Source organism: Oncorhynchus tshawytscha, linkage group LG23 (genome assembly GCF_018296145.1).
Source record: "Oncorhynchus tshawytscha isolate Ot180627B linkage group LG23, Otsh_v2.0, whole genome shotgun sequence".
In the NCBI taxonomy this organism is placed as follows: domain Eukaryota; kingdom Metazoa; phylum Chordata; class Actinopteri; order Salmoniformes; family Salmonidae; genus Oncorhynchus; species Oncorhynchus tshawytscha.
The window spans coordinates 24,233,612-24,255,681 of NC_056451.1; the positions used below are offsets into that span (position 1 = coordinate 24,233,612).

At 44.2% G+C, this 22,070-nt stretch overlaps 1 protein-coding gene across 4 annotated transcripts; it reads right to left on the bottom strand.

Annotated features, from left to right (window-relative positions):
* Positions 1 to 1,738: 1,738 nt before the first annotated feature.
* LOC112226045 (DNA-binding death effector domain-containing protein 2) lies at positions 1,739 to 15,738 on the bottom strand. Of its 4 annotated transcripts, none has more exons than XR_006079741.1 (7): positions 15,637 to 15,737; positions 14,414 to 14,937; positions 14,121 to 14,249; positions 13,849 to 13,995; positions 3,869 to 4,256; positions 3,545 to 3,657; positions 1,739 to 3,429 (listed from the first exon to the last, which is right to left on the bottom strand). XR_006079741.1 is itself a non-coding variant. In XM_042304963.1 (7 exons), exons 2-6 carry the CDS (start codon positions 14,898 to 14,900, stop codon positions 3,569 to 3,571), a joined length of 1,191 nt encoding a protein of 396 aa, XP_042160897.1. In that variant the 5' UTR covers positions 14,901 to 14,937; positions 15,637 to 15,738; the 3' UTR covers positions 1,739 to 3,429; positions 3,545 to 3,568. The 4 variants fall into 4 exon arrangements, 2 of the variants coding, with proteins under 2 accessions (XP_042160897.1, XP_042160898.1); XM_042304963.1 differs by having other exon boundaries at positions 3,545 to 3,608; positions 15,637 to 15,738; XR_006079742.1 differs by lacking the exon at positions 15,637 to 15,737 and having other exon boundaries at positions 14,414 to 15,622.
* Between the last annotated feature and the right edge of the window lie 6,332 nt (positions 15,739 to 22,070).

The following is a 22,070-nucleotide window of genomic DNA, read 5'->3' on the forward strand; positions in this document are numbered from 1 at the left end:
AAAATAAAATCTTAGAATAGAAAACAATATTGACAAATGATGTAATCTGAATATTTTTCTAATTACGGTTACATGATTAATCAGTCTAATCGCATAATAACTAATTACAGAGAATCTTTGATAAAAACTATGTCTTCAGTTAATGATAGTAAAGACACGACAGTGCAGTGGTGCGGCCCACCTGAGAGGAAGATGAAGAAGAGGGCGAGGTGCTGCCCTGTCCCGTTGAACAACCCCTTGTCTGTCTGTTGGTTGCAGAGGGCCACCCAGGGCAGGAAGCCCTGTGTGTGGTGTAAATGGGAGAAAGAGTGGATGAACACCATCTGGCAGTGTGAGGCCTGTCCCGTGGCCCTCTGTCTCATACCGGGCAGAAACTGCTTCAGGACCTGGCACAAGACTCACAAGTGGAACGAGGAAGTCATCTTCAGTCTGTTTTCTTAAATGTTGTCAAATATGTGGGTCTGGAGCCTCAGCATGAGATGTTAGTGGTTTGTGGTCAAAAAGGCCCACTTTCAGTTCCTAGTTCATACGGTTTTAGTAGAATTCAGGCATACATACATTAAATAAGAAATATTTCCTTTGTGGGTGTTTTTGCAAAAAAAGGAAGTTTGAAAAGTTTGCTACATTTTCTCAAAAGCCCTTTTCCTCATGTTGTTTAAGTTGACATATTAAATACATTGTTAAAAAACAAATATGCCTCTTTCAAATGTGTGCACTTTGTACATTACTTTACAGTTCTTGTTCTTACAGCTAACCGTGGTCCAAACAGTATCTTTCAATGCTACTTACAAAGACAAGGGAACCCAAAAAACAACCATGCACAGTGCCTTCAGAAAGTATTCATACCCCTCGACTTATTCCACATTGTGTTGTTACAGCCTGAATTCAACATGGATTAAATCATTTTCTCACCCATCTACACACAATACCACATAATGACGAAATGTGTTGTACTCCGTGATGTGTTGGATTTTCCCCAAACATAACACTTTGTATTCATGGAAAAGTTCATTTCGTTGCCACTTTTACTTTAGTGCCTTATTTCAAACAGGATGCATGTTTTGGAATATTTGTATTCTGTAATTAATGTTAGTATTGTGGAGTAACTACAATGTACATCCTCAGTTCTCCTGTCCCAGGCATTAAACTCTGTTTTAACGTCACCATTGGCCTCATGGTAAAATCCCTGAGTAGTTTCCTTCCTCTCTGGCACCTGAGTTAGGAAGCATCTTTGTAGTGACTGAGTGTATTGATACACCGTCCAAAGTGTAATTAATAACTTCATCATGCTCAAAGGGATATTCAATGTCTGCATTTATTTTTATTTTTTACCCATCTACCAATTGGAAAACCTCCCTGGTCTTTGTGGTTGAATCACTGCTCGACTGAGGGACCTTACAGATAAATGTATGTGTGTGATGCAGAGATGAGGTAGTCATTCAAAAATCATGTTAAACATTTATTGCATTATTATTATTATTATTGTTTTACTCCTTAACCTATTTAGGTCTGCCATAATAAAGGGGTTAAATACTTGTGGACAAGACATTTCAGCTTTTCATTTTTAATACATTTGTAAAAAACATTATCCCACATGAACATTATCGGGTATTGTGTGTAGGCCAGTGATATGTCTCAATTTAATACATTTAAAATTCAGGCTGTAACAAAAAAAAAATCGAAAAAGTCAAGGGGCGTGAATATGTTCTGAAGGCACGGGTACATCATAGACGCAATAAACCTTTGATAAATCATTTATTTTTATTTGAAATAATTCCAACTTTCCACTGATATATTAAACTAATATACAGCACTTTTGCAGTGCCTAAATAAAAATATCCAGATACTTAAACAAAAGTTCACCCTAAGTTAATGAACTACAACACACAGTATTTTTGTTATTTTCTCTTATGGACAATACAAAGCTACACTAACGAATCCATATATCAAAACACAGAAAAAGCAAACTACTAAGGTTTTCCTGAGTGCCTCTAGTCCTCCATCCCTGGTCCCATAGGGCTGTGTGAACCAGACACAGTGCTGTAGCAGACCAGGCAGCCTGGTTGTATCAGGGGACTTATCCTCCAGAGGATGAGGTGGCTGTCCAGGAGCTGAAAGGCGGGATGGAGGTGGGGATTCTTCTCTCTTTCCTTCTACCTCTCCTCTCTTTCCCCTTCTCCTACCTCTCCCCCTTACTCTTTCTCCTCCCATGGTGGTGGTGGAGAGACAGAGGGGGTTATTGATCCCACTCAGAGGAGTTCAGGCATTAGTTCCACCAGGGTGACTAGACTAGAGACAGACAACGCTCTGTGAGCCACCAGTGGGGCCTACAAGTCAGGGCTGAGTGGAACTAGGATGTATCCTTCTGATATTGATCTCCTCCACATCAGTTTTATTGACTGAAGCCCTGTCCTGTGCTTCAGTTCCAATGGGAAAGGCAGTGGCCTTGCCTTGCTGGAAGCCGGGGTGAGCACAGCCTAGTGTGTGATCCCAGCTGCTGTTCAACAACTTGTGGTGATGAGTTCTCCATGGTTGGCTGAGGTTGAGAGGTAATCACTCCTATCATCTACTGGCATCTGAGATGAGATGGCCACTGACCACAGCTGTCAGGCCCTGGGTTAGCATGATGGGACTACCAGTGGCTTGTGATCATGGTGTGTGTGTGGACTGGAGTTCTCGAAGGACCAGCTATTTGTCCACTACACTGTCCTCAGGTAGTCTTCCCTTCGCTATCTATTTCTAAATCTCTCCCAAAAGGTCAAAACATAATCTTTAGTAATTTCCCCATCATCTCTCCCTCGTTGTCTGAGAGCTGCAGTCTCGCTCATCTTTTCAAAATCATACATTTCAATGGAAACACAAACTAATATTAAGATGGGTGAAGTTCGCCTTGCAGGGCATCTCACGCGCTCCTCAAACATAACCAGAGATGCTCAGCATTAGCGCACAGTCTAGTTTGGATCTGGGCTGTCACTGTTAGCAAGAAATGTCTCTTGGCTTCAATGAGTCTTACAGGCAGCGCTGATGGTTCATCGTGTGGATGATTTTAAGAGTGTTTATGTTAGATACAGTGGTAGTTTGTGTGTGTGTGTGCTACAGTGGAAGTTTAGTTTGTCTCTGTGTGTGTGTGTGTGTGTGTGTGTGTGTGTGTGTAACAAAGGCAGTCTCTTCCTCAGTGCCCTGAGGGCATCTAGGCTCAGTACAACTTGTGTTATCAATTCCAAACAGAACAGTGTGTCAAGTCTTTTAGTCCAGTTTGCCTTTGCTCCAAGTTTGGCTGTTTTCCCTGGAGACTATTCATTCCCCTGACCTAGGAGTGGCTGTATCCTCTTTTCTCAGCATGAGAGACTTAAAAAGGAGAGAAAAAATAAAAATGTTCCTCTTCATATTTTATTCTCCTTTTCATTCCTCTATCCTTGGGCTCATGACCTGCAGAGGGAACATAGTAGAGGACGGTGGTTAGAATTACAACTATTATTCACTGTCTCTGAGGATTCTAGAACTGTTGTGTGAACTGACGTGAGCCGGAAATGATTAACACAACCTCGCACAGCTGCCTGTCTGTCTGTCAGAGCCGAACGTCCATAACCAGCTTTCTCAGGTTGGGTCTAGGGAGTATGACAACGTGAGACCAGGTAGTGTATATGGCTCTGATGCCTGTGGGCAAAGTTTGCCATCTAGTGGTTATTGGTGGCATTACATAGCCATTCCAATTCATGACCACCAGTCAAGTCCACATCTATGACCCCCACCCCCTGTAGTGGTCAGCATGGCCCCAATACATACCACAGAGTAGATAAGTACTTTAATCAACCAGCTTACTAACACAGTATAACAGAACCAGAATAGAGAGAGCAGTGAGGCTCACCTGTCTCGTCCCCAGCAGCCGGCCTGTTGTTCCTGTGCGTCCAGCAGCAGTCTGCGACCCTCCTCGTAGTCATCCTGGTCCACACTGATCAGCAGCCGGACCCCCTCACTCCCCGCCGCCCTCCGCAGAGAGTCTGTGATGAACACCCCCTTCAGGGCCTCTAGCAGCGCTCCACTCAGATAGTCCCCCCAGAAGGCCTCCAGGTTGTCCAGCTCAGAGAACTTGATGTCACAGATGATGGAGCCCAGGTCGCGGGCGCGCAGCACGGAGGTGGCACGACTGAACAGCTCAAACTGCCGCTCCAGGGGCTGCTGCTTGTCCGAGGAGACGCTGCCGCGCAGAGCCGACTCATGCTCCCAGTATTCTGCTCGCACACGCAGACGAATGTCTGCAGGGAGGGGGAGGGTGAGGAGAGGAGATGGAAGGAGGTAGGGGAAGAGTGAAGGGAGGAAAGGGGACAGAAAGAGAGTACAGAGGAATGGGTAGTAGAGGGAGGGTGGTGGAGGGGAAGAAGGGAGGAAAGGGGACAGAGAGAGAGTACAGAGGAATGGGTAGTAGAGGGAGGGTGGTGGAGGGGAAGATGTAGGGAGGAAAGGGGAGAGAGAGAGTACAGAGGAATGGGTAGTAGAGGGAGGGTGGTGGAGGGGAAGATGTAGGGAGGAAAGGGGACAGAGAGAGAGAGAGCACAGCGGAATGGGTAGTAGAGGGAGGGTGGTGGAGGGGAAGATGTAGGGGGGAGGAGAGAAGGGAGGAAAGGGGACAGAGAGAGAGAGTACAGAGGAATGGGTAGTAGAGGGAGGGTGGTGGAGGGGAAGATGTAGGGGAGGAGAGAAGGGAGGAAAGGGGACAGAGGAGAGAGAGAGTACAGAGGAATGGGTAGTAGAGGGAGGGTGGTGGAGGGGAAGATGTAGGGAGGAAGGGGGTAGTACAGAGGAATGGGTAGTAGAGGGAGTGTGGTGGAGGGGAAGATGTAGGGAGGAAAGGGGACAGAGAGAGAGAGAGAGTACAGAGGAATGGGTAGTAGAGGGAGGGTGGTGGAGGGGAAGATGTAGGGAGGAAAGGGGACAGAGAGAGAGAGAGAGTACAGAGGAATGGGTAGTAGAGGGAGGGTGGTGGAGGGGAAGATGTAGGGAGGAAACGGAGGTGACAAAGAGGTGAAACAATCAAAAAGGGACAGAGGAAAATGGTGGAAGCAGGAGATTGAGTGGGGTGAGACATCATGTACACATGAGAGTGAAAATCAAAGAGGAGGAGGGTGGGATCATTGAGTCAGAACAAAGGGAAGAGAGGTGGAGGGACAAAAACACAAAAGAAAATGATAAGAAAACTTTTAAATAAAGCCGTAATCACAGAATATTATCTGAAAAATGGTCAAGAACAGGCTATGAGAGGGTTGATAGACAAGTGCCAAAGTAAAGAATATTTAAGGGGAGCCTACTACATTCAACAGGACTGTATCTGACATTAAACTAGTGATTAGAGTAGGATACCACATAGAAATACTTACTGGTGTAGGACACTGCTGTATCATTAACTACAGTTGATAACAAAAGTCTGTCTTTAAGAGTGATACAGGTGAGGCAGAACTGAAGACAGCTGTGGAGCACAGAGGTGAATGTAATACCAACCAGGCCGTCTACCATCACTAACCTGACAGTGGGAACAAATATGACCTGTTCGGGTCCAGAAGAGCATCACTCAGGATTTACTGTATGACTAAACAGATCTATTTTTCACAACACCCACTAAAAAAAGCTGTTGTTGTAGTACTAGAGTGAAATCAGAGGATGGATAACAAGCATATTCATCAGGGAAGAACACCACCACGCCACTCTGTACAGTTCTAATAGTCCACTCCCCATCATTATTCACCCAGGAGATTTCAGCCAGGCACTGTAATCTACACAAAACCTCTACACACTGAAAGCTAGAGCTATAACTATGTAATCCATTTCTCTGAGTAATCACAAAGCTTGTTACACTGTACTTACAGTAATAATTAGTTATAGGTGGCACAAAACAGGCAGAAATAAAATGCTACTTGTTGTGAGGGTTGTAGGATTTTGTTAGGTCACTCTTTAACACTGTAAACAGCCCTTGGGATGGATAGCAACCTTTCAGTGATATGTTTTTGTTCTGTTTCAGCAACAGGATAATTAGCGGTCATGCAGCAACAGCACAGTGAGAAGGGTCAGGAGATACATACTGTACTGAGCAAAGGCAAGCAGACCTCTGTCTCATCCTCCTCTACTGCCATTATTCACCAAGCGCCCAGCAGAACCAGCGTCCTTCCGACTTTGCTGCAACAAAAAATCCAAACCTTCCCAGTCCCACACTACCCCACCCTACCAGAGATGTGCATAGATTGGCAAACTTTGTTTGAGATACATTAGTTTCACGGCAACATGTTAGCACCAAACAAAAAAATATATATTAAAATTAGAATATTCTTGTCAAAGAATGCTTGTCGCCAACATGGAGGATAGTTTGTCAAACTGTATATCTGGATTTACCCCACCCACCTTGCCCTCCCCAACTTCATATAACAGAAAATGGAGGAACGATAAAGAGTAGAACTGGATTTAAAAAGAGAGAGAGAAGGAATATGGAACGGAAAGGGGGACCAGAGGTCCAAAAACTCACATTGAAAATTAGACCACAGTCTTCTCTCTCAAAACACCTGTGGATGTGAATAAGAGGGAAAGCTATGTGTAGTACCATACACAGGGAACCAGGTACCTACACATACCTTGGTCTCTGAAGACACCGAGACAGGTTTGGGTAAAGGAGAAACTGACAAATAGTTGCTTCCTCTAACGAGGACACAAGAAATAGAACCAGACCATTTAAACTGGAATGTTGTACCAAATGAACCAGGGACATGACTGTGCCTTAGAATATGTGATTCATTTCAGTTCTTTGTCTCCATCCACATTATTGTTCAGGCCCATGGGGGACAGCCTCTGGAGGGGCCAGCTTTGGAAAATGCCAACATTAGAAATGCAAATGTTGAATTGATTATGAATTTCTTAACATTTGTAAGAGAGAAAACCAAACACTGGATCCTTCTTTCTTTGCTTCATAAGGTTGTAATGAGGAGGCTATACAAACACGTACTACTTGGACCATCGGGGAGGTTAGACGGCAGGTAGCCTAGTGGTTAGAGCGTTGGACAAGTAACCCAAAGGTTGCAAGATTGAATCCCCGAGCTGACAAGGTAAAAATCTGTCGTTCTGTCCCTGAACAACTGTTCCTAGGCCGTCATTGAAAATAAGAATCTGTTCTTAACTGACTTGCCTAGTTAAATAAAGGTACAATAAAAAAGACATCCTCAGGTTAGACAGATTTCCTACATTTACTGCCAACATTGAAAACATGCTCTGATGTACAACACAGTGTATCAAAAATGTATCTTAAGGTCAACTGCAAGTAGATTTGTAGATAGCTAAAATATGTGTTATATCACATCAGGCCAAATATGATAATCATGATCATATTTCATGAAGGTCAACTGTTAGTTTGCACACAAAGAAATCGGATACAGAAGGTGTTTGGATTTTTTTTTTTTCTTCCAGAAGGCAAAGTTATGGTACAAGGAACATTTCTGTCTCTATTGATACAGCAGCTCTTAGGACATTTGTCAATGAGGTTGATAGAGAACAGTAGGACGCAGACAGTCCCGAAAATAAGACTAAATCCACACAGCCCCATAATCTGACGTGTTGTGAAAAATAGTTGAAGGGTTGCCTTCCCTCATCACTACTCCAATGTCTCACCAACATCTCCACATTGTTTCTCTGGGGAGATGTTTCTGCAAGTAAAATCATGGACCATTTCAGGAAATACAGATACCTCTCGTCTAAATTGTCAATTTGGGGGCATTTCGTATCATAAAATACATGGTTTGTCCCTAAGGCAGTGTTTCCAAACTCGATCCAGGGGACCCTAAGGGGTGCACGTTTTGGTTTTTGACCAAGCACTATACAGCAGACACAAATAATCAAAACTGAATGATTAGTTGATTACTTGAATCAGCTGTGTAGTGCTAGGGCAGAAACCTACATGTGCACCCAGGGGGGGCCCCAGGACCCAGTTTGGGAAACCCTGCTCTAGGGGATACATTTATCTCTCCCTGCCAGCAGGGTGTCAAATCAGCTAAAACAGGATGTGCAGCTGACAAGGCACAGTACTGCTCTGAGAGGAAACTGAAAGTCAGCTTCAAGCTAATAACATCTGAAAGTTACCAGGACTGCATAATACCCCTGTCAATTGATATGGTAAAACATGTCAGATAAATAAACTGAGTAAAACTGTAACAATTGTGCACTTTTGCAATGTACAAGTCTAGTGACATGGGTCATATACTGTGTGGGGACTGTGACATCAACACCTACTACACAAAGTCCCCATACTTCTAAATGACTGCTCCTTCCTACCTACTTGTGAAAAATGGACTTGCTGAGAGCACCAGGAAAGGAAGGCCCTTAAAAACAATGGGAACATAGTGATTTTGTTAAGGTTACAGAGTCCTTTACACTTCATCAAACAGATAGATCAATTTAGACAGAACATTAGGAGGCACAACTTTCATTTTCTCCCTTTAAAACAAGGAGTTGGCTAGATTCTCCATTCACCCCACAGAAAAGTACCCATTTATGAGGAGTCACTTGGTGCGAAGAGCTTCAACTCTTTATCGATCCGTTTTTCTGCTGAACGACAGACCAAGAGAGGGAGGGAGGGAGGGGTAGAGAGAGACAGGTAGAGAGAGACAGGTAGAGAGAGACAGGTAGAGAGAGACAGGTTATAGAGAGAGACAGGCAGAGAGAGACAGGCAGAGAGAGACAGGCAGAGAGAGACAGGTTTTTAGAGAGAGACTGCAGGTAGAGAGAGAACAGAGAGAGACAGACCAGGTAGAGAGAGACAGGCAGAGAGAGACAGGTAGAGAGAGACAGGTAGAGAGAGACAGGTAGAGAGAGACAGGTAGAGAGAGACAGGTAGAGAGAGACAGGTAGAGAGAGACAGGTAGAGAGAGACAGGTAGAGAGAGACAGGTAAGAGAGACAGGTAGAGAGAGACAGGTAGAGAGAGACAGGTAGAGAGAGACAGGTAGAGAGAACTCTCTCTATTCCCCTTTGACCAAAGCTGTTTCTTTTTTTGGTTTGTGTGGTTTGAGCGTTTAGTGTTCGTTCTCTCCCTCTCAGTGTGTGTGAGAGGATGTTTTTTCCTGACACACGAGTCGGTCTGTTTTGAACTGCGAACATAGAGAAAGGAGAGAAAGAGAGAGAAAGAGACAAGCACAGTTGGATTGGATATCTGTCAATTTGGTTGTTTCTCAAGATCAAGCAGGCAAGCTTAACACTGGTTCAAAGGCAATCACTTGGAGTTTGAATTGTTTTTGATGCCTCCAAGCCCACTGTTTAACATTACGGCTTATGTGGACTGTTTTACGTCGCTTCTAAATCGTAAGTTACAGTTTGGCATAAGAAATTGTAACCACAAATAACTGAAATACTGTAACTGAAACGCTTGAACTGAGAAAAGGAACTGATGTGAAAACAAACTGACTGGTAAGATAGTAGAGGTAGTAATGGGTTTGGTCTGAATGCTGTGAGGCAGCATTGGACTGGACTGCCCCATCTATCTCTGCTCCCCACACTGGGAGCTCATTCAGGGGTCAGAGATGAGATACAGCATGCGGTTACACAGCCCTTAACACAACACTGTTGGGTCATTTTCCTCAGAACTGCTCGAGCAAAGGTTCCAGAGAAGCTGTCGGCGGCCATTTTATGTTCATATAAAGGATAGAATTCGAGTTCAGACTGACAAGAGGACTGAGATCAATGGATCTCTGAGACCAGTTTGACATTTTTAAATTGAGATTCCAGAATGGTTTTGGTCTCTTTTTGTTTTAGTAAACCAGAATCAGGTGGGTTGTTTGAATTCTGAGAAAGGTATTTGTGATCACTGACCAGAGGTATCTACTGAAGTTGATGCCACAAGAACCACTGGGACTCAGTTAAAAGGCTCCATTTTGATGGCTGCTTTAGAAGAGTAGTTTTTCCCAAAACTAAAGTTAATCAGATGCTTTCAATAGGCATGTAGTGGGATATACACCAGACTAGACAGTGTGGAATATGCACTCAGTTATCACTTTTGAGGAAAACATCTGTCAAACTTTGGCTTTGAAGTGAACTACCCCTTTAAGAAAAAATGTTCAGGTCAGTTTGAGCTTTGAGTCATTTGGAGAGTCAGAGCATGGTATTCAGAAGAGGGGTCAGGTTCAAGTTTGCATTACGGTGATTAAGAAACTTCTGGAATATTCTATGCATATTTCCGAGGACACTTTGGTCAGTTCTGTGAAACACTGAGGCCAACACCCCTCTTTAGAGTAATAGACACAAAAAAAAAAATCATGGAACATTCCAGAACACTTTGTGGAGAGCACACGTTTTTTTCTGAATGGGGTAAGGAGGAACATGATAGCTAGAATAATACACAGGCATTGAACACAGAGCATAGTGGCAGCCCCCCCTCGTTCTGAGGGGGAGGGCCTCTTTACCTTGGGCATCGGGCCAGACTGACGAGAGAGAGAGCGACTGAGGTGAGCACACACTGCAGATCGTACGGACAGAGTGAAAGGCCAGACCAGACTTTTTTTTTTGTCCAGCCTTTCTCTCCGCTCTCTAGGTCCGCTCTCTAGGTTACTCGATCTGAGTCACAATCCTGAGTCAACCTGGTGGGGATCAAATGCGGAGTCAAGACAGCAACATGTTCAGAGGCAAAGCAACAACACTGTGTATGGTACATGTCTGGGACTGTGAGGGCAAGGCTACTGCAGAGGGCAAGGGGCAGGTATCCCTCGGTAGATTGTTTAGGGTTTGATCACTGGGCACTTAGTGAAGTTGATTTAGAGAAGGCTGTTCTGATCAACGGGGACAAAATGGCACATTTGAAAGGGTTGCAGTGTTATGTTGGAGCGCTACGAAGTCAGTGGAAAATCATAAACATATTTGTCTCCCTGAAGAAGAGACTTCATGGATTGTGAAAAGTTGTTGAAATCAGATCATGTTGATAAATAAGCAGTATCACTCATCAGTATGTGTCAGGCTGTGGGAGTGGCTGTGTCTGGGATAGCCACAGTACGAGGGGTTAGTTGGCTGTCAGGTAGGCTAGATACAGCAACAGATCTGGAAGGGCTAAGGGCCTATTGACCTGGGCCCGGTTTCCTGATAGCGATTGAACTTAGGCTTACGAGTGTTTTAACGATGCATCTTTCCTATAACGGACAAAGATGTAACATGTGTTTGCTAAAACACCATGTAGAGAGAACGGTCGCGCGTCGTTGTGGCTTGTGTCGATACTGACAGGATCGAAAGAAAAGCAACGCTGCTCTCGGATCAGCTCTTTCTCCATTCAAATCTTACCTTAACATCCAAATTATTCCACAATACTGAAGACGGATCAGCTCCTAGAAGCTTATCAGCTATGGCTTCCAATATTTAGGAGGCTGATTCTAATCCTTACCCTGTAATAATGCACTAAATCACGATATGGCACATTATTGCACACATTAGGCTGCACAGCATGAAATAAATACAGACAAATTACAGACTGTAGCCTACAAGTACAGTAGCAAAATAGAACTCAATGATTCAAATAGCCATTTAGCCTACTGTATGTATATTTTAATGTACACCTCTGTTTTAATTTCAAGCATCTTTTTATACGCTGCTTGTTTGTATCAATTGCAAAGACAACAACTTGTATTGGTTGTCTGAAGTGATCAGTGGTCACAGAGGCGGAGAAGCCATGTGATTCTATGTTTAGCGGAGCTCTTCTGTGTGTAAAGTGACGCGGGAGGGCAAACAAAGCATCTAACGACCCACTTAGCTGTTCTATGAGTGGTCTGAGACAGGCGTTAGATTACAAGTGTAACGTTAATAACGAAGGTTTTGGGAAACAGCTCTGAGATTTAATAATGCCCCGACGAAGGTTCTAACAAACTTAGCTTTAAGATGCTTTTGGGAAACCGGACCCTGGTCTGGGAAGATGTCAGCAAGTGTGAGGCTATCAATTCAACTTATATGTTCAGTACACATTCAGAAATTCAGCGGGACTTTCTCTAAACTTTATGTTAGGGATCGGAGAAGACAGACAGTACTACCAACATAAGAGACAGGAGACCTACCAGGCAGGGTTCTTAAGAACAGGAGCTGAAAAAAACTGGGTAAGAGAGAGAGAGAGGGAGATACGTGGGGGGAGATGAAAAGTGAGAGAAGGAAAAGAAAAATGGAGAAAGGGATAGGAATCTCTCTTTTTGGAACACCAGCAGTAGTTATGTAGCCTGGATACCAGCCTGTTTGAGGTATCATTCCACTCGTTGTCATGCCAAATGAGTGACAAGCAGTGGCATGATCACACAAACAGATATGGGACCAGGCTAGTAGTTATGCTATATGAAGAAGAAAGACAAGCTCGGCTGACAAGCGTAGAGCAGACGTATAAGTGAAAGACAGGTGGTTTACTGTCTTCTAACTGTCCTTCCCCTGGGCCTCAGTCTGGACCACAGGCTAGTTATTACGAGGCAGCATTCCAACCATGTGGCAGCTATAGTATGTAGGTCTAAAGCATACATTTTCCCCACAAGTATTGTCACAAAAGAGCAAGGCAGCGTAACATTATTTTTGTCTGCACAGAACAGACTAAATTGCTCTGTTTAATGAGCTTGTGGGTTGACGCAGAAACGTCCCATTGAAACATAACACGCTTGTGAGTTTAAGGTTGAATGCCACATTGAAATGCCATGTCCTACTACTACACGAAGCCTGCTGTGCTGTGTGGAGCTCAGACAGAAACGCTGACTCACACTGCTGTGCATTGGGTGTGTGAATTCCTCTCAGGGTACATCTCAATAGCCTAAAGAGGCTTCCTTCCATTGTTTCCTCCCCTTTATCAGAATGGCCAGGATAGGTAAAAGGCAAGTAATAAGGCTGGATGCTTATTTAGTTTGCGACACTAGTGGGTAATGGTGAAGACAATGGCTGACATAGGCATAGTATATTTGATAGATGGAAGTTGTAGGCGAGCCAACCCAATTCCCCTCTGTGCTAAGGTCATCACAGAACAGAACAGATAGATAGATTTCATTTCATTCCGTTTCAGGTTGTTGTTTTTTGCTTGGCCGTGCAAGCAGACTATCCTTGTGTGGACGTCTACAGAATCCCTCCATTGTGAGGATGTTAGTGTGGCAGGAAGCACACAATCAAAGACCCTGGGAGTGTGTAAAACGCTGTCTGAAACCCTGGTGATAATGATTGAGTGTGAGACAGTTTGACCACCACAGAGAGCATATGATGACCAGGTTGAGGGGTTAAGTCAGGTCAAACACAGCCAGTCAGTATGGGTTGTATTTACTGATGAGCGGTCACTCATTCACACATGCTCTGCTCTGACAGTATTGTTACAGCACAGCCCACTCAGTCCAACATGCCTGCAGGGTAGTATTGATCTCCCAGGAGGCCCATGCAAACCATTCTCAAACCAGCAATGGTGGGACGGTCAACTTATGGTCAGGGTATAAGCTGAGCAGAGGGAGCAAACTGAAGTCGTTATCTTATGTGAGGACATGAACACGGCTCTGGCTGGATTTAAGGTTGCTTGGTATGGGTATTTTAAGTTCAAACTTACTGGTGAGACAAGGTGGTGACTGGGACATTCTGATATGGCAGAGATGTTTAGTATCATCACTGTTATTAAGGGCTGTTGGGGTGATGGTGCTTACAGCTTCTCATTAGAAGTGAGATAGAAAATGGATGTAAGCCAGAGAGAGAGAGACTCAGACACATGTATGATGGCAAGAGAGGAACCCAGAGAGTGTGGTGAATGAGCAAGTGGGTTAAAGATAGAGATGGAAAGAAAATAGAGAAAAAGAGATGGAAGGGAAACTAGAGAGAAAGAGAATGGCATGGAGGCGGGTCTTACCGCAGGTCACTTTCTCAGATATAGGTGGGGGAGGAGTTTCAGGGATGCCCGTTCTTCTCCTGTGGGCAGTGGGCTTGCTGGTCCAGCGGCGGCCTTTACCCCTCTTCTTCCGTAGGGGGGCGGGCGTTGGCCTGGCAGAGTCAACACCTGTTGGACAGACACAAATCCAGCAATGCTTAACTGGTGCAAATCCAGACAATTTCAGAAACAGTTACTGACATTTCTTAGAGACAAGTTCAGGCATGCACAGATTGTACCGGAGTGTAGCTTACCCCCCCTCCATTGCTGTGTGGCGTGTTCGTCATGTGATTCTGTCTGTGCACAGGGGTCAGTCAGTCCAGATGTGCACACCTGTCTTTTGTCCTCTGTCCCGTAGTCCACTCTGAAACGTTCTGGTGATACTGAGAGGTAGATTAAGGTCAGACACTGACACAGCCGAGTGTAGACAGACAAACAGACAACACACAACTGGGAGGAGTAGGCCTCCAGGTGATTATGACAACATTGTCTCTATTACTGCATGTTGGCTTCCAGTTATGAACAGCACTCTGTTACAGTCCCTTACCTGTCCTCCTTTTCTTGCGGGACACCAAAGGCAGGAGGTCGTGTCGCGTCAGGACTCGCAGCAGCTGCAACAGGGGCTCCAGGTTACCCTCACTGAGGTACCCACGTCTCTCCAGCTCCAGCAGCAGTTCTAGCCCACTCTTGGGCTTGTGGCGGGCAGCGGTAGGGCAGGCCAAAGCAGGAACCTTGGGCTGTAACCGCCGCCAGGCCTCCAGGAGCACTGGGCTGGGGGAGACTCCTTTACTGGCCTCGGGGTCTTCCTCACCGGGCTCGCTGGTCCAGCCAGCTGGGTCCAAGGGGTGCCCTCCGGCCGGATAGGTCTCATCCAAGAGGAACGACAGCACCTCAACGTCTGTCTCTGTCAGTTGAGAACCGACAACTTCAAACATCTCGTGTAGAGAGAGCATCCCATAGTACGTCAGGCACTCAGTCTCGTCCCAGTACAGAGAGTCTCGGAGAGAGTACCTTGGACGACGCATGGTTGCCATTGTTAACAAGCTAGCTGGCTATCCTTTCCCAATGCACCTAGGCCATTGTGATAAGAATAAAGTTAATTAGACAATGTGGGTAGCAATGAAGTAACGACTCAAAATGTCAAACTAAACAACAGGACTGGCTAGGTTTATCAGGTTATCAAATAACAAGCCAGCCAGCAGCCACAACGCGAATGGACCACGAGATATTGACATGCACTGTTACAGGCTTTAAAATGCAACCAACTGTCTAATAATAACCGATTTGGCGGTGAACACAAAGCTACTTCGTTTTCGTTGTGGCTACGTTGGAGAGCTCGAGATCTCGCCGAGCCACCATGCCTTGCAAGTTCAAACTGTGTTGACAGTGCAACAAATTACGTTACGTAACAGACGTTCCACTGCTGGAAGAAAAAAAAACGGCACTTTACATTTAGATTGACAGCCCTTGAAAACGGTCAAAAATAGAGATGGTCCCTCATACATTGCTACATTTGTCTCGATTTGATAGTAAGCTAGATGGAAACATCAAAATAATTAGTTGCAGCTGGATGAACCATTTGGGTAGCTAGCTAGCTAACGTTAGCTACGAAATTATCGCTAGCTAGCAACAACAACAGCTGACTATACCATGAAGATGAATCAAGACGTTCAAATACATGTAAAGACTAAAAATGCGGTTATTCATTGTCAATATAATATTGTTAATCGTTGCAACAAGCTAGATAATATGTTATTTTGTGAAACTCGCCTTCGTTGTTCGACGATGGTCAGTGTTGTCAACACAGCTGGGGTGTATTCATTAGTCAGGTTCGGTTCTAAAACGTTTTGTCTGTTGCAAAACGTAAACCGTTTACTCTCGGAACCAAACGGAAGCAAACAGAAAAAATGGAATAGAAACGGAACGAAGCGGGGAGGGACCTGCCTAAATGTGTCCAATATAAACTCTAGTTTTCGTTACTAAACGTTTATCAACAGACACAACGTTTTGCAACTGAATCAACTAATGAATACGCCTCGTCTCGCACGCAGAGCTGGCAGTAGAACAACAACAAGCAGTAACCAATCACTGCACTTATTTTTTAGGACGTGTTGGCGAGGAGACGAAGATGATGCTGTAGTCAGAGGCCTACTCATTTTATACATGAAGAACGCGAATGAGGCAGTATTGCAGATTCAAAACAGTATAGTGACCTATTATATCATTTCCCCCAGAATATCTAATAAATATCCTCTCATGTACATGTCGTTTTCACCATTTACTATGACCAGCACCCGCTATGCTATTGCCACAAGAAATCACGCCCTATCCTGTATTAATGCTATTTTAATGGAGGATTTTAAGGCTACATATAAATGTGCTCTGTGCATGCGTGTGTCTATATGGCAATGCTGACTATATGAGCGCTGAGCTCCCACAGATCCATCCGGACATGATGCTGCAGGTCTCTTCTCCAGCTCCGAGAAGGGTTGGTCTCTCTGATGGTGGAGGCACACACTGTCTCCCCTCACATTCACAGAACTGGGCTCTTTCTACCTGGGAGAGTCCACGGAGATACATTGATTTTCTATACATCCAATGGCCATAATCTATGCGTATTATATCCTGTATTATTACAAGAGTAAAGATTGTCTTAGGGCCCAACCACCTTGCACCATAGATCTAACCCACCTCTGCGCATCTCCAATACAATGTCTCTCACCTGTTCCTCTGGACTAATGACCACCAGATCTCCGCCCTGTTGAACACAGTCGACCCGACCGCTGCTTCAGCTCCTCCTCAGTGGAGAAGAAGTAACACCTGGAGGAGAGAATCTTCCAGGCCTTAAGACAAGGTGTGTGAGGCGATGATGTACACAAACACACACACGCACACACATAAGAACACATTCATGCACGTTGCACACACACATGCACAAACATACAGAAACAAGCATACACAGACAATAACATATACATGCACATTTCACAAACACACACAATAACATATTCATGCACATTGCACACACGCACAGACACGCAGTATATAGTGCATATAGATGTAGATGGACAGATAAATCAAGACACTGCTGACCTTGGGTGATCTGGTCTCTGAGTGGACAGTGTCGGTCCACAGGCAGGAAGTTGACCAGCTCTGTAGGCATCTTCTGAAGGGAATTCCTTTCCCTCACCGTGACGACAAAGTCTCTGTTCAAAATCGCCTCAGTTTCAAAGAGACTTATGAGATCTAACTAAAGTTGGTTTTTAGTCTCTGCGACCCTCACATGCTCTCACCTCAACTGGTCATAACGCTTTGATCACACCAACAGTGTCTTTGTGCAAAATGTTATGCAGCATCATCTGGATATGTTTGCAACAAAAGTTCAACATTTACCTTCTGCTACCATTTCTGTCGAGCCATCTAGGCATACAGTTTGATAATTCCAACGTATGCACCACACAGAACGCACTGCAACTGCCTCTGCAATGCTGGAAGGTAAAAGTAGCATTCCATTGGAAATTAATGTACTTCTGGTGTACCAAAATGCAATGACGCTGTCGGTGTGATCGAGGCGTTAAGCTGCACTGATGTTCAGGTGTTATCTCTGTGACCGTTCCCTGGTTCATGTGAGATCTTTTATCTCTCTCTGTAGTTGGTTTTTAGATATGGTTGGTTTTTAGATGCTGTCAGGTCTATGTAGTTTTTTTTTTTTTTTACAATTGGTTGTTGGATGTCAGTAGGCCTTCATACTCTCTTTCTAATTGGTTATGAGAAGCAGCAAGATCTCTGTGTTGCCTCTCTGACTGGTCCTTGGTTGCGACAAGTTACATGTAGTCTCTCTCCAGTTGGTCCTTAACCACAGCCACATAGCTGTTCATTTCCTGTAGCTCAGCTTAAGTTGAAGTCAAAGCATCATTTTGGATCCAGACCTGGTTCTTGGATGTGAGGACGGTGTCGTAGTTGTCCCTCAGAACCTGAAATTATGCCTTCAGTCAGGTGCAACTGAGAGACGCTGTGTAATCTGGTGAGATGGACACAAAGTATGAGTGTTAACAATTAGAGTATAGTATACCGTCTTAGTATATGCTGCCTTTAAGGTTATAGTGTGGCACAGAGCCATGTATTTAGATTTTCTAAATACATGGCTCTGGAGTGGCCAAGGTCCATAAGGATGTGATGAAGAATATGCCTATTGTGTACTCTTGTAATCATAGACCTGAGATGGTTTTGATTGATAGCAGTATCCAGGGGCTTGAGGCGTCACTACAGACCCGGGTTCGATCGGGAATCCCATAGGGTGGCGCACAATTGCCCCCGTGTCATCGGGGTTGGGAGAGGGTTTGACCGGGGGGGGGCTTTACTTGTCTCATCACGCTCTAGAGACTCCTTGTGGCGGGCCGGGCGCCTGTAGGCTGACTTCGGTCGTCAGTTGAACAGTGTTTCCTCCGACACATGGGTGCAGGTGGCTTCCAGGTTAAGCGGGCAGGTGATAAAAAGCGCGGTTTGGCGGGTCATGTTTCGGAGGATGTATGACTCGACCTTCGCTTCTCTCGGGCCTGTTGGGGAGTTACAGCGATGAGACAAAATCGTAATTGGATCGCAATTGGATATCACAAAATTGGGGAGAAAAAGGGTGTACATTTCAAAAAAGAAAAAAAGAATAATGCATTATCCAGGGGCAACACTGACCTATTCAAATAAGAATCATTATACAGGTCATTGTTTGAAAAATCAAGGTAGTCTAGCTGTTAAGCGTGTTGGTCCAGTACCCAAAAGGTTGTTGGTTCGAATCCTCGAGCCGGCAAGGTGGAAAAATCTGCTGTTCTGCCCTTGAGCAAGGCAATTAACCCCCAACAACTGCTCCCCCTTACAAAAAATTTACTGCGGTTTTGAAAGTGCAGAAAGTGCAGTTCACTGTGGTATTTTGGATGCAGAATAATTTAACTGTAGTTATACAGCACTCTAACTGCAATTACACTGCTACATTTCTGCAGTAAAAAGAAAGCTGTTGTTTTGGACCCAGTACTGCACTCTGACTGCAGTCTTTTTCTGAAAAATTCAGTTGAGAATGTTAACATTATATTTTCTAGGACGGGTGAAATAATGGATGTTGAAATGAAAAACCAAACAATTGAAAGCAAAATGTATAGAATTGTAAACAAAGACATCAAAAGCAAAACCCAAATCATTTGTTATAGAGTTTTGCTCTCGCTTTTAAATTATTTGCTTACAAGTTGAGAGCAAAACTCTACGAGAAATGATAAAAAAATATATATTTGAAAACGAATGCAAAAATTGTTTCCGGTTCAACTTTCCCAGCAACCAATGCAATTTAATACATTTTGCCTACGCTCTTGCCTGTATATACTACCTTTTGGTTACGCTACTCGTATCTTTGCTTTCGATGTCTGTTTCTTTGCTTTCACTGCCAGTCTTTTTGATTGCGAGTTTTGGCATTATTTTCCGTGAAGGGTGTAAACAATGAGTCTCCATTGGTCCGCTAGTTTTGGAGTGACGGATGTGACTGTCACCACGGATAAATCCACTATAATTGAAAATTTCAATAAGCATTTTTCTACGGCTGGCTATGCTTTCAACCTGGCTACCCCTACCCCGGTCAACTGCACTGTACCCCCCACAGCAACTCGCCCAATCCTTCCCCATTTCTCCCAAATCCAGTCAGCTGATGTTCTGAAAGAGCTGCAAAATCTGGACCCCTACAAATCAGCCGGGCTAGACAATCTGGACCCTTTCTTTCTAAAATGATCTGCCGAAATTGTTGCAACCCCTATTACTAGCCTGTTCAACCTCTCTTTCGTGTCATCTGAGATTCCCAAAGATTGGAAAGCAGCTGCGGTCATCCCCCTCTTCAAAGGGGGGGACACTCTAGACCCAAACTCCTATAGACCTATATCTATCCTACCCTGCCTTTCTAAGGTCTTCGAAAGCCAAGTCAACAAACAGATTACCGACCATTTCGAATCCCACCGCACCTTCTCCGCTATGCAATCTGGTTTCAGAACTGGTCATGGGTGCACCTCAGCCACGCTCAAGGTCCTAAATGACATCTTAACCGCCATCGATAAGAAACAATACTGTGCAGCCGTATTCATTGACCTGGCCAAGGCTTTCGACTCTGTCAATCACCACATCCTCATCGGCAGACTCGATAGCCTTGGTTTCTCAAATGATTGCCTCACCTGGTTCACCAACTACTTCTCTGATAGAGTTCAGTGTGTCAAATCAGAGGGCCTGTTGTCCGGGCCTCTGGCAGTCTCTATGGGGGTGCCACAGGGTTCAATTCTTGGGCCGACTCTCTTCTCTGTATACATCAATGATGTCGCTCTTGCTGCTGGTGAGTCTCTGATCCACCTCTATGCAGACGATACCATTCTGTATACTTCTGGCCCTTCTTTGGACACTGTGTTAACCACCCTCCAGGTGAGCTTCAATGCCATACAACTCTCCTTCCGTGGCCTCCAACTGCTCTTAAATACAAGTAAACTAAATGCATACTCTTCAACCGATCGCTGCCTGCACCTGCCCGCCTGTCCAGCATCACTACTCTGGACGGTTCTGACTTAGAATTTGTGGACAACTACAAATACCTAGGTGTCTGGTTAGACTGTAAACTCTCCTTCCAGACTCACATCAAACATCTCCAATCCAAAGTTAAATCTTGAATTGGCTTCCTATTTTGCAACAAAGCATCCTTCACTCATGCTGCCAAACATACCCTCGTAAAACTGACCATCCTACCGATCCTCAACTTGGGCGATGTCATTTACAAAATAGCCTCCAATACCCTACTCAATAAATTGGATGCAGTCTATCACAGTGCAATCCGTTTTGTCACCAAAGCCCCATATACTACCCACCATTGCGACCTGTACACTCATGTTGGCTGGCCCTCGCTTCATACTCGTCGCCAAACCCACTGGCTCCAGGTCATCTACAAGACCCTGCTAGGTAAAGTCCCCCCTTATCTCAGCTCGCTGGCCACCATAGCAGCACCCACCTGTAGCACTCGTTCCAGCAGGTACAGTATATCTCTCTGGTCACCCCCAAAACCAATTCTTTCTTTGGCCGCCTCTCCTTCCAGTTCTCTGCTGCCAATGACTGGAACGAACTACAAAAATCTCTGAAACTGGAAACACTTATCTCCCTCACTAGCTTTAAGCACCAACTGTCAGAGCAGCTCACAGATTACTGCACCTGTACATAGCCCATCTATAATTTAGCCCAAACAACTACCTCTTCCCCTACTGTATTTATTTATTTTGCTCCTTCGCACCCCTTTATTTTTATTTCTACTTTGCACATTCTTCCACTGCAAATCTAATATTCCAGTGTTTTACTTGCTATATTGTATTTACTTCGCCACCATGGCCTTTTTTTTGCCTTTACCTCCCTTATCTCACCTCATTTGCTCACATCATATATAGACTTATTTTTCTACTGTATTATTGACTGTATGTTTGTTTTACTCCATGTGTAACTCTGTGTTGTTGTATGTGTCGAACTGCTTTGCTTTATCTTGGCCAGGTCGCAGTTGTAAATGAGAACTTGTTCTCAACTTGCCTACCTGGTTAAATAAAAAAAATAAAAAAATGGAGACTCATTGTTTAAGCCTTCCTCTAAAACACGCCCTTCACGGAAAAATAATGCCAAAACTCGCAATCGAAAAGACTGAGCAGTGAAAGCAAAGAAACAGACATCGAAAGCAAAGATACAAGTAGCGTAACCAAAAGGTAGTCCATGCAGGCAAGAGCGTAGGCAAAATGTATTCAATATTGCTGCTGAGAAAGTTTAACAGAAAACGATTTTTGCATTCGTTTTGAAATATATATATATATATATATATATATTGTATAATTTGTCATAGAGTTTTGCTCTCGCTTTAAAATTATTTGCTTACACGTTTTTGGGGTTTTGCTTTTAATGTCTGATTTTTGTTTACAATTCTATACATTTTGCTTTCAATTGTTTGTTTTTTGATTTCAACATCCATTATTTCACCCGTCCTCGAAAATATGTTTACATTCTCAACTTTATGTTTAATGTTCACGATTTATTTTATTTTTAATTCAATACATATGGCGTGAAATTGACCCCATACAACTGACTTACTATGTTTCCTGTTCCAAAAGGACAACAATTTGAAACACCGAAGTCGCATTCCGTTCCAGCAGGTGGCGATAGTG

Excerpts from the sequence above, each read along its gene's own strand:
- LOC112226045 (XM_042304963.1), bottom strand. The coding sequence starts at position 14,900 with ATGGCAACCATGCGTCGTCCAAGGTACTCTCTCCGAGACTCTCTGTAC. Across the intron at positions 4,257-13,848 it reads ATCTGAGAAAGTGACCTGCG|ACATTCGTCTGCGTGTGCGA; the intron begins GTAAGACCCGCC and ends CCCTCCCTGCAG. Across the intron at positions 3,609-3,868 it reads GGCTGCTGGGGACGAGACAG|ACCCAACCTGAGAAAGCTGG; the intron begins GTGAGCCTCACT and ends CATACTCCCTAG.